The 12,254-nt window shown below is 43.2% G+C and overlaps 1 protein-coding gene across 1 annotated transcript; it reads left to right on the forward strand.

Moving 5' to 3' along the window:
- Window positions 1-248: 248 nt before the first annotated feature.
- On the forward strand, window positions 249-10,566 carry LOC308371914 (myosin heavy chain, fast skeletal muscle-like; the record flags this gene model as incomplete). Its single annotated transcript, XM_080846953.1, has 38 exons — window positions 249-452; window positions 550-693; window positions 780-936; window positions 1,039-1,066; window positions 1,171-1,285; window positions 1,383-1,475; window positions 1,565-1,628; window positions 1,721-1,819; window positions 1,908-2,011; window positions 2,130-2,268; window positions 2,565-2,683; window positions 3,209-3,358; window positions 3,456-3,626; window positions 3,717-4,017; window positions 4,115-4,185; window positions 4,287-4,374; window positions 4,461-4,578; window positions 4,674-4,797; window positions 4,915-5,051; window positions 5,262-5,517; window positions 5,646-5,888; window positions 5,980-6,156; window positions 6,254-6,399; window positions 6,512-6,602; window positions 6,693-7,082; window positions 7,258-7,503; window positions 7,595-7,791; window positions 7,897-8,080; window positions 8,214-8,379; window positions 8,523-8,647; window positions 8,762-9,070; window positions 9,159-9,362; window positions 9,457-9,582; window positions 9,665-9,835; window positions 9,927-10,031; window positions 10,116-10,211; window positions 10,326-10,457; window positions 10,546-10,566. 38 exons carry the CDS (start codon window positions 249-251, stop codon window positions 10,564-10,566), a joined length of 5,811 nt encoding a protein of 1,936 aa, XP_080703079.1.
- Window positions 10,567-12,254: the final 1,688 nt, after the last annotated feature.

Genomic DNA, 12,254 nt, shown 5'->3' on the forward strand with positions numbered 1-12,254 from the left:
AAATAATAATCCAACTCACTTTTATTTATTTACTACACGCCCCCACGCCCGTAGGGTTCATTTAAATAGCCAGATACCCATGGTTTAATATGATTCCCACATTAGATAAATTGTAAATATTTACTGTTGCTCTTGACTTCCTTATACAGTCACTAAATAAAGCAAAAAAAACATCCAGTTGTTAGTTTGTTGACTCTTTTTACAAAATGACATGTTCATGCCTCTTCTTCCAACAGTAAACCTCAACCATGGGGGACAGCGATATGGCCATTTATGGCAAGGCTGCGATTTACCTCCGTAAGCCTGAGAAGGAGAGACTTGAGGCCCAAACCAAGCCCTTTGATGCAAAGGCAGCTTGCTATGTAGTTGACAAGGAGGAGTTGTACCTGAAGGCTACAATCAACAAGAGAGATGGTGCCAAAGTCACCGTTGAACTGCTTGAATCCAAGGAGGTATGTAGCAAGGCTCTTAGTTCAGAACATGATTGAGTATTTCCATTAAACAGAAAGTGTCTTGATTTTATCTCTATATATTGTGCATTTGTTTTAGGAAAGAGTCGTTAAGGAGGAGGATGTCCACCCCATGAATCCTCCCAAGTTTGACAAGATTGAGGACATGGCCATGATGACCCACCTCAATGAAGCCTCTGTCCTGTATAACCTCAAAGAGCGTTACGCAGCATGGATGATCTACGTAAGCTTTATGCTTTCTCACAGATGAAAAACAATGTTAAAAATAAAACAGCTGTAAAACCAATCCCCTTTATTTCCTCATTCTAGACCTACTCTGGACTTTTCTGTGCCACTGTGAACCCCTACAAGTGGCTCCCTGTGTATGACCAAGAAGTGGTGGAGGCCTACAGAGGCAAGAAGCGTATGGAGGCCCCCCCCCACATTTTCTCTGTCTCTGACAATGCTTTTCAGTTCATGCTCCAAGGTAAGCACATTGAAAAGCCACTAAACAATAAAATGTAGTTACATATTTGTTCATGAACGAATTAAAAATAGGGATTTATCTAAAATTGCATTTATCCCGCAGACAGGGAGAACCAGTCTGTTCTGATTACGTAAGTGTCAATGCATGACTTAAAACTTTGCTTTTTTTTCAATGTAACCTTGTGGCACACACAAGTCTTATCTGAAAAATTTCAATATCTTATGTTTAATCTAGCGGAGAATCTGGTGCTGGCAAGACTGTGAACACCAAACGTGTCATCCAGTACTTTGCAACAATTGCAGTCAGTGGTGGTGACAAGAAAAAGGAGCCAGTGCCTGGAAAGATGCAGGTCAGACCCCTTACACATTTAGGTGCTAATTATCATAAAGCAACACAAACATTTTCTTCATAACAACATATTCCTTGAATATTTCTTCCACTTGAAGGGCTCTCTTGAAGACCAGATTATTGCTGCTAACCCACTGTTGGAGGCTTATGGTAATGCCAAGACTGTGAGGAATGACAACTCTTCCCGTTTTGTAAGTTAACTTCTTTTTTAAACTCTGGCCTCAGTTCTGTGGTTATTAATAAGATAGAATTACTTAGGATATAATTTTGTCTAAAATAGGGAAAATTCATCAGAATTCACTTTGGCGCAACTGGAAAACTGGCTAAAGCTGATATTGAGACTTGTAAGTATAATTATCTTGTGTATATAAAAACATTTACATTATTGCTGCCTTCATTTTCTCAAGTGAAAATATTTTCTTCCCCACCTAAATAGACCTGCTGGAAAAGTCTAGAGTGACATTTCAGCTTCCTGATGAGAGAGGCTACCACATCTTCTTCCAGATGATGACCAACCACAAGCCTGAAATAATTGGTAGGGTTATTATTTTCAACCAACAATCAATTTCATTACATGTAATTATTAATTTGCAACAACAAATTATTGTTTTCCCCCTCTACAGAAATGTGCCTCATCACAAGCAACCCCTATGACTTTCCCATGTGCAGTCAGGGTCAGATCGCTGTGGCCAGCATTAATGACAAAGAAGAGTTGGACGCCACAGATGTGAGATATCCATGAGTTTTTCTTCTGGATAATGAATACAAATAGAATGTCATTCTTAAAAACACTGATGATTAAAAATAATAATGCGCCTAAAATTCATTTATGCATGTTATTGCAGGATGCCATTGACATCCTGGGTTTCACTGCAGAGGAGAAAGTCACCATTTACAAACTGACTGGTGCTGTGCTCCATCATGGCAATTTGAAATTCAAGAATAAGCAGCGTGAGGAGCAGGCTGAGCCTGATGGCACTGAGGGTAGGTTTAAAAACTCTACTGAACTTGGGTCAGTTCTAGTGATAACTACTAGGTAGTCTTATTTATTGAAGTAATTTCATTGAAAGATAGATCAGCATGCATATTAACTTCAATTTGTACTTTTCCTCTGATTATAATATATTGTATGTATTACCTACAACAGAAGCTTGTAAATATACTGTTTCTATAATGTCCTTCCTTAGATATTTTTAGTGGCCTCTTTATTTAGGTTAAGAATTACTTACCTGGATAAAATATTGATATAAATAACTTACTCAACGCTTTGTTGTTTTAAGATGCTGACAAAGTCGCTTACCTCCTGGGCCTGAACTCTGCTGATATGCTGAAGGCTCTGTGCTACCCAAGGGTGAAAGTTGGAACTGAGTATGTCACCAAGGGTCAGACTGTGCCACAGGTATCTCGCATACAAGGTTGCCTAAAGACCACCAGGATTTTGACACTATTTGACAATAATTTTACTGCTGGTATTTTCTTTGTCAGGGTTCACACCCATTATCATTTACAACATTTTAAAACTTTTCAAAGACCTTAAATTAAATCTCCATGAATCTTCACAAGCTAATACATAAACAGAATGATATACTTTACAGCACAGATTGGGCCTAAAATATCAACTTTTCCCATTACTTTTCTATTAGACAGGCAATATCAATTAAAGTAGAGACTGCATAAGGCACAACAAAACCATTATCCATGAAAGAGTACAATAACAAATTCATTTTATTAGACCTACGTTCAACAAAATAAGTATTTCTTGACTTTTCCAGAACTTTAACGACTTAACTGAATTTAATGACTTTCCTAGCCCTGGAAAATGGGATTTTAAAACTCCATGACTTTTCCAGGATTTCCATGACAGTGTAAACCCTGCTTTTTCTCATCATAATAAGTAAGTAGTAATTCTTACATATTGTTTTAGGTCAACAACTCAGTGTCAGCCTTGTGCAAGTCTATCTATGAGAGGATGTTCTTGTGGATGGTCATTCGTATCAACGAGATGCTGGACACCAAGAAGTCAAGTCAGTTCTACATTGGTGTGCTGGACATTGCTGGATTTGAGATTTTTGATGTGAGGACAAAATTATAAGATTCTTCACTAACATTATTTGTTTCTAGTGATTTAAGGGTGCCACTCTCAATAATGTTTGAATATGTATCCAACACAGTACAACAGCATGGAGCAGCTGTGTATCAACTTCACCAATGAAAAACTGCAACAGTTCTTCAACCACACCATGTTTGTCCTGGAGCAAGAGGAGTACAAGAAAGAGGGCATTGTTTGGGCGTTCATTGACTTTGGCATGGACTTGGCTGCCTGCATTGAGCTGATTGAAAGGGTCAGTTTCAATCAATCCACATAGCACAGTGTTAGATTTGTATAGTTTCATGATGTCCACTTATAACTAAGCAATCTTATTTTTCAACAGCCCATGGGTATCTTTGCCATCCTTGAAGAGGAGTGCATTGTCCCAAAGGCCTCTGACACCACTTTCAAGGACAAGCTGTATGGCCAGCATCTTGGAAAGAACGCAGCCTTTGAGAAGCCCAAGCCTAAGAAAGGCAAAGCTGAAGCTCACTTCTCCCTGGTGCACTATGCTGGCACTGTGGACTACAATGTTACTGGATGGTTGGACAAGAACAAGGATCCACTGAACGACACTGTTGTGCAGCTGTACCAGAAGTCATCAGTCAAACTTTTGCCTGTCCTGTACCCACCTGTTGTTGAGGGTAATAAACTGTTCAAAAGGCAAATACACAAAGAGTAATTATATTAGATTCCAGGTATATAACTCAATTATCCGATTAATTATTTGTATGTCAACAGAGACTGGTGGTGCTAAGAAGGGTGGTAAGAAGAAGGGTGGCTCCATGCAGACTGTTTCCTCACAGTTCAGGGTATGTGTTTTAATATCAAGAAGAAAGTGATCAATCAATCAATAATTGTCTAAGTACAATTAACTGTATGATTAAAATTGTATACATTCTTGGCTCAACAGGAGAACTTGGGTAAACTGATGACCAACCTGAGGTCCACCCATCCTCACTTTGTGCGTTGTCTGATTCCAAATGAAATTAAGAAACCAGGTAAAGGGCTTTTAGGAAATTAAAACATGTCCATTATTCAACATCTTGTATTTGCTTGAAAATTTGACATCTCCTTATTTTCACAGGTTATATGCAGAACTTCCTGGTCATCCACCAGCTCAGGTGTAATGGTGTACTGGAGGGTATCAGAATCTGTAGAAAGGGTTTCCCAAGCAGAATCATGTATGCTGACTTCAAGCAGAGGTAAACATACAAAAATATACAACAATAACCTATAATACACACTTCATATATTTATTTTATGGGAAAAATAATGTTTGTCTTTTTATTGACAACAGATACAAAGTACTGAATGCCAGTGTTATTCCTGAGGGGCAGTTCATTGATAACAAGAAGGCTGCTGAAAAGCTCTTGGGATCCATCGATGTTAATCACGATGAGTACAAGTTTGGACACACTAAGGTGGAGAATGTTTCTAACTTATATCTGTTATTATGGATAAATATTGAATTACATACAGTGTGTGTCTATTTCTGCTTTCAATCACACACCTCACAGTTTTTTGTTCTTCTCTTTTAGGTGTTCTTCAAAGCTGGTCTGCTTGGTGTCCTTGAAGAGATGCGAGATGAGAAACTGGTTTCCCTGGTCACAATGACCCAGGCTCTATGTCGTGCATACCTGATGAGGAGGGAGTTTGTCACGATGATGGAAAGGAGGTAATGTGTGATCTATTTGGTGGAATCACGCTCAACAAAATGATCTGCCATAGAACATAGCATTGCAGGTTTTTTAATTGTAACAACATTTCCATCAACACAGATGTATATAAAAGACTGGACTAATCACTGTCAGTGTTTGACAGAATCCCTCTGATCTATTCATTTAGCTTCAACACGGTTTAATCAACAAATCAACCTCTTTTGCAGAGATGCAATCTTCACTATCCAGATGAATATCCGCTCATTCATTAATGTGAAGCACTGGCCATGGATGAAGGTGTACTACAAGATCAAGCCTCTGCTTCAGAGTGCTGAAACTGAGAAGGAGCTGGCTAGCCTGAAGGAGGAGCATGCAAAACTCAAAGACATGTTTGCAAAGGTTGATGCCAAGAAGAAGGAGCTTGAGGAGAAGATGGTGTCAATTGTGCAAGAGAGGAATGACCTGAATCTGCAAATGGCATCTGTAAGTGTATAACTGTGCAATGGATAACACTTTTTCACATTATTGCAATATTCAAATCACTAACCTGTCTGAGAAATATGTTTTCAATACAAATCAGATTTCATCCTTTCATCTTGTATTTACTGTAGAGCTCTGAGACTCTCAACGATGCTGAGGAGAGGTGTGAGGGTCTGATCAAGAGTAAGATCCAGCTTGAGGCCAAACTCAAGGAGACAACCGAGAGACTGGAGGATGAAGAGGAAATGAATGCTGAGCTAACTGCCAAGAAGAGGAAACTGGAGGATGAGTGCTCTGAGCTCAAGAAGGACATTGATGATCTGGAACTGACCTTGGCCAAAGTGGAGAAGGAGAAACATGCCACTGAGAACAAGGTTTATATGCTTTAGAAAAAAAAGAATGTTTTATTTTCAAGAAGTCTTCGTGAGGTTTACTGGATATTGATATAAAACATTCTATGTGAAGGTCAAGAACCTGACAGAGGAGATGGCCTCTCAGGATGAGGCCATTGCTAAGCTGACAAAAGAGAAGAAAGCCCTCCAAGAGGCCCATCAGCAGACTCTTGATGATCTCCAGGCAGAGGAAGACAAAGTCAACACTCTGACCAAGGCCAAGTCTAAGCTTGAACAGCAAGTGGATGATGTGAGTTAAGGGCCTTACAGTTTAATGCACATATTGTACTCCGTCAGTGTAAAAATTCACATATTGCTCATATAGTGCTCATGCTTTGAATTCACAGCTTGAGGGTTCCCTGGAGCAAGAAAAGAAGCTCCGCATGGACCTTGAGAGAGCCAAGAGAAAGCTTGAGGGTGACCTGAAACTGTCCCAGGAGAATGTCATGGATCTGGAGAATGACAAGCAGCAGTCTGATGAGAAGCTGAAGAAGTAATGTAGAATTATTTTAGCAATTAATGATCCATGCAAACATGTAGTCCTTTTTTAGTCCTTTTTTGGTAAAAGCAGCCGTTAACAACTATTTTAAATTACAATTATACAGGAAGGACTTTGAAACAAGCCAGCTCCTTAGCAAGATTGAGGATGAACAATCGTTGGGTGCTCAGCTCCAGAAAAGGATCAAGGAGCTTCAGGTTTGTTTCACATCTTCAGTACCGAATAGTGTTTATTGTCATCTGCCTGTTCTTTCTTAGTATCACTGATTTCTTTTTAACAACCAATAGGCCCGCATTGAAGAATTGGAAGAAGAGATTGAGGCTGAGCGTGCAGCTCGTGCTAAGGTTGAGAAGCAGAGAGCTGATCTCTCCAGGGAACTTGAGGAGATAAGTGAGAGGCTTGAGGAGGCTGGTGGTGCCACTGCTGCTCAAATTGAGATGAACAAGAAGAGGGAGGCTGAGTTCCAGAAGCTGCGTCGTGATCTTGAAGAGTCCACCCTGCAGCATGAAGCCACTGCTGCAGCTCTCCGCAAGAAGCAGGCTGATAGCGTAGCCGAGCTGGGAGAGCAGATCGATAACCTCCAGCGTGTCAAGCAGAAACTTGAGAAGGAGAAGAGTGAATACAAGATGGAGATTGATGATCTTTCCAGCAACATGGAGGGAGTTTCTAAAGCTAAGGTTTTGACATGTATACTTTAATGTTCTAGCTTACTCTAACTAACAAACAATAATACAATATCAATACAATGATACAAAACATCTGAATGTAGTACATGTCACATAAAATGCTCGTAACTGCCATTAACATTTTAGACTTTTGTGTTGCCTATTTCTTTTTACTTTCATTAAAAAGGGAAATCTTGAGAAGATGTGCCGCACCCTTGAGGACCAACTCAGTGAAATCAAGTCCAAGAGTGATGAGGGTGTGCGCCAGGTCAACGATCTCGGTGCTCAGAGAGCAAGACTTCAGACTGAAAATGGTGAGCTCGGCCGCCAGGTTGAGGAGAAAGATTCTCTTGTGTCTCAGCTGACCAGAAGCAAACAGGCTTTCACTCAGCAAATTGAGGAGCTGAAGAGGCTAAATGAGGAGGAAGTCAAGGTACTGATACCCGTAAATAACAGGATGAAGAAGTTGTACATAACCCATTCTGTGAAGCCCTCAATGAATACCATTCATTGTTTACAAACAGGCCAAGAATGCCCTGGCCCATGCGGTTCAGTCTGCACGCCACGACTGCGACCTTTTGAGGGAGCAGTTTGAGGAAGAGCAGGAGGCAAAGGCTGAGCTGCAGCGTGGCATGTCCAAGGCCAACAGTGAGGTTGCTCAGTGGAGGACCAAGTATGAAACTGATGCCATCCAGCGCACTGAAGAGCTTGAGGAGTCCAAGTATGTACCAAACAGGCAAACAACACATAGAATGTGGATGTGGATTGTTACGTTTTCTACTAAAACCTGTCCATGTCCTCTAACTTAAATCGATTGCATTATCAGGAAAAAGCTTGCCCAGCGTCTACAGGAGGCTGAGGAACAAATTGAGGCTATCAACTCCAAGTGTGCTTCTCTGGATAAAACCAAGCAGAGACTCCAGGGTGAGGTTGAGGACCTCATGGTGGATGTGGAGAGAGCCAATGGTCTGGCTGCCAACCTTGACAAGAAGCAGAGAAACTTTGACAAGGTTATACCTCTATCTGGAATTTGTGTGATGTTGTAGGAAAGACTAGCCCTCATATAACATAATATGAGCATATGGATTTTTGGTAGCAGTGTCTTTTGTGGAATTAACCCGAGATACAAACTGTTTTTTAAAGGTCTTGGCAGAATGGAAGCAGAAATATGAGGAGGGTCAGGCAGAGCTGGAGGGTGCCCAGAAAGAGGCTCGCTCTCTCAGCACTGAGCTGTTCAAGATGAAGAACTCCTATGAGGAGGCTCTTGACCAACTTGAGACTCTTAAGAGGGAGAACAAAAATCTTCAACGTAAGTCAAGATGGCCTTAAAATACTTCCAAATCAAAGCTTGTTAAGAGAAGCTAAAAACAAAATGTTTTAACCTGAAATACAAATCAATAGTACATTTGATAGATGCTGACTTTGTCAAGGGTTTTATATATTTTGTTGCAGAGGAGATCTCTGACCTCACTGAACAGCTTGGTGAGACTGGAAAGAGCATTCATGAGCTGGAGAAGGCCAAGAAGACTGCTGAGACTGAGAAGGCTGAGATCCAGACTGCCCTTGAAGAGGCTGAGGTACAAATACAAAATCCAACAGGATGGAGTGGAGAGATTCAAAAGGACATCTTAATATATCAAGCAATTGGTCATATCTTAAAATTCTATGTTTTACCCTTTATTTAAAAATAGGGAACTCTTGAGCATGAGGAGTCCAAGATTCTCCGTGTCCAGCTTGAGCTGAACCAGGTCAAAGGTGAGGTTGACAGGAAGCTTGCAGAGAAGGATGAGGAGATGGAGCAGATTAAGAGGAATAGCCAGAGAGTGACTGATTCCATGCAGAGCACCCTGGACTCTGAGGTCAGGAGCAGGAATGATGCCCTGAGAATCAAGAAGAAGATGGAGGGAGACCTCAATGAGATGGAGATTCAGCTGAGCCATGCCAACCGCCAGGCTGCTGAGTCCCAGAAACATCTGAGGACCGTCCAGGGTCAGCTCAAGGTCAGTAGTATAAATATTCAGTGTTTTGATATTACAGTGCTCACACCAATGAAGTATAGCAAACACCACACATTTATCTGTCAACCAGGATGCTCAACTGCACCTTGATGATGCTGTCAGAGGACAGGAAGACATGAAGGAGCAGGCTGCAATGGTGGAGCGCAGGAACACCCTGATGGTGGCTGAGATTGAGGAGCTGAGAGCTGCCCTGGAGCAGACAGAGAGAGGCCGCAAAGTGGCTGAGCAGGAGCTGGTTGATGCTAGTGAACGTGTTGGCCTCCTGCACTCCCAGGTAGAGAATAAAAAATGGTTGTTTAAACAGATACATTAAACAAACAGTTCCAGCATTAAAAATATAACTGAGGTTGTTTATTTATCCACACTAGAACACAAGTCTGCTGAACACCAAGAAGAAGCTTGAGGCTGACTTCCTTCAGGTCCAGGGTGAAGTTGATGACATCGTCCAGGAGGCAAGAAATGCTGAGGACAAGGCCAAGAAAGCCATCACTGATGTACGTTTTTTTCTGAAACAGAGCATTATATTTAAAGTACTTTTACTTCTATTATTGAAAAATACACTATTCCATCATATAGGCTGCCATGATGGCAGAGGAGCTGAAGAAGGAGCAGGACACCAGTTCTCATCTGGAGAGGATGAAGAAGAACCTGGAAGTCACTGTCAAAGATCTGCAGCACCGCCTGGATGAGGCTGAGAATCTGGCCATGAAGGGTGGCAAGAAACAGCTCCAGAAACTGGAGTCCAGGGTAGGTAACAAAATATGATTGAATGAATATGTTAACTCATCATAACAAAACAGGGGTCAGAATCTGAAATGGAAATATTTTTCATGTTAAGGTTCGTGAACTAGAAGGTGAGGTTGAGGGTGAACAGAGACGTGGTGCTGATGCTGTCAAGGGAGTCCGTAAATACGAAAGGAGGGTGAAGGAGCTCACCTACCAGGTAAGAAAGCTCTCCTCTTTCTCTCGAACTGCATGCAAAATCTAAGAGGGGAGGACATTTCTTCACAAACTTTTTTCTCTTTAGACTGAGGAGGACAAGAAGAATGTCACCCGACTGCAGGATCTGGTTGACAAGCTTCAGCTGAAGGTTAAGGCCTACAAGAGGCAGGCTGAGGAAGCTGTGAGTATTTTTCTGCCTTTGCTTTACAGAAAAAATATTTGCTACTTTTGTTACTTCACATTGACTCTTGTTTTGTTTTTCTGTATTAATTGTACTCAATTTCATATACAACAGGAGGAACAGGCCAATGCTCACCTGACCAAGTGCAGGAAGGTTCAGCATGAGCTGGAGGAGGCTGAGGAACGTGCTGACATTGCTGAGTCACAAGTCAACAAGCTCAGGGCCAAGAGCCGCGATGGCGGAAAGGTGAGATCAAGTTTTCTGAACAAACATTACAATTATTTCACCAATAAACTTTGAAAATGTCATTTATTTTCTTTGTTCTCTTTTAAAGGGCAAGGAGGCTGCAGAGTAAAACCTTTGAATCCATGTCACTTTCATCTGGATTAAAAATCCTGGTTAATGTGATTATTCCAACTATGCATACTACCTAATAAATATTTACACATCTGAATATGAATCTGAATGTTTGTCTTTTTTCACAAGTTCATTCATATACTTTAGTCAGGGGCAAATTTTTCTACGACTTTTTAACCAGACTGTTGTTTTTTTAAATAGGAAGCTGCCTCTATCTTACCTATTAGATTCCACATTCACAAGTCATCTCACCGTCCTTGGTACTTCTATGAGACTACTATAGCTGTTGAACTACTTCAGAATTATAGCACTGCAGTAGACATGTACAGATGTCTCACATCCTCAATCAATCACGTCATCCACCACATGACAAGCCATCACGTATTTGACACTACATTCATCACACTAACCCCCTCTTTGACAAAACCCCCTCTTCGTCCTCAGGTCTCTTTTATACTGTATAATCCTAAATCCATGCTAGGGGCTTACTCTTCCTTCCGGACCTCATCACATGCCTCAAGTTCTGGTTCTGAGTAACGGCTGAGTCACAGGCAGATATAACGCACGGTTCATACCTGAGGGTTCACCAGAGGCAGAACCCTGAGCATGAACAGGGGGCAAATTCGGGGCAAGAGTAGGTGAAAAAGCAAGGGCATAGGGTGCAGCAGCAGCAGAGTCAGGGGCTACGGCAGAGTCAGGGGCCACAGCAGGAGCAGGGGCCATAGCAGAGGCCTTAGCAGGGGCCACGGCAGAGGCAGGAGCAGGGGCCACGGCAGAGGCCTTAGCAGGGGCCACGGCAGGAGCAGGGGCCACGGCCGGAGCAGGGGCCACGGCAGGAGCAGGGGCCACGGCCGGAGCAGGGGCCACGGCAGGAGCAGGGGCCACGGCCGGAGCAGGGGCCACGGCAGAGGCAGGAGCAGGAGCCACGGCAGAGGCAGGGGCCACGGCAGGAGCAGGGGCCACGGCAGGAGCAGGGGCCACGGCCGGAGCAGGGGCCACGGCAGAGGCAGGAGCAGGAGCCACGGCAGAGGCAGGGGCCACGGCAGGAGCAGGGGCCACGGCAGAGGAAGGAGCAAGGGCCACAGCAGGAGCAGGGGTCACGGCAGGAGCAGGGGCCACGGCAGGAGCAGGGGCCTCGGCAGAGGCCTTAGCAGGGGCCACGGCAGGAGCTTGGGCCAAGGCCGAGGCAGGCAGGGGCCAGGGAGCAGGGGCCACGGCAGGGGCAGGGGCCTGGCAGGAGCAGGGGCCACGGCAGGAGCAGGGGCCACGGCAGGTGCAGGGGCCACGGAGCAGGGGCCACGGCAAAGGCAGGTGCAGGTGTAACCCTAACTGGCTGTGATCGTGAGAAAACCCAGCTAGCTCCATACCTCCTTCCCGTGGATCTCTGTGGTCGTCGTGCTGGCTGAGAGTATCCAGGGGTGGATTGGGAGGGTCTAGTGGCTGATTGGGAGGGTCTGGCTGCGGCTGCAGACGGGTTTTCTATGCCACTTCTCAACAGGGTCTCTGTAAAGGAAAAAGGCACAAATGATTTTAGCCGACCAAATTCAACCAAACCCACTCCCCAACAGAATAATACTGGAAGTTTACTTTGAAGTTAAAGGTTGTCTTTTGATTGCCAGAGGAATTCATTTGATGTTCATTTCATTTGATTCCACAACGGTGGACAAAACCTCACTCACTTTGGAA

This window comes from Sprattus sprattus (genome assembly GCF_963457725.1).
Source record: "Sprattus sprattus genome assembly, chromosome: 11".
NCBI lineage: Eukaryota > Metazoa > Chordata > Actinopteri > Clupeiformes > Clupeidae > Sprattus > Sprattus sprattus.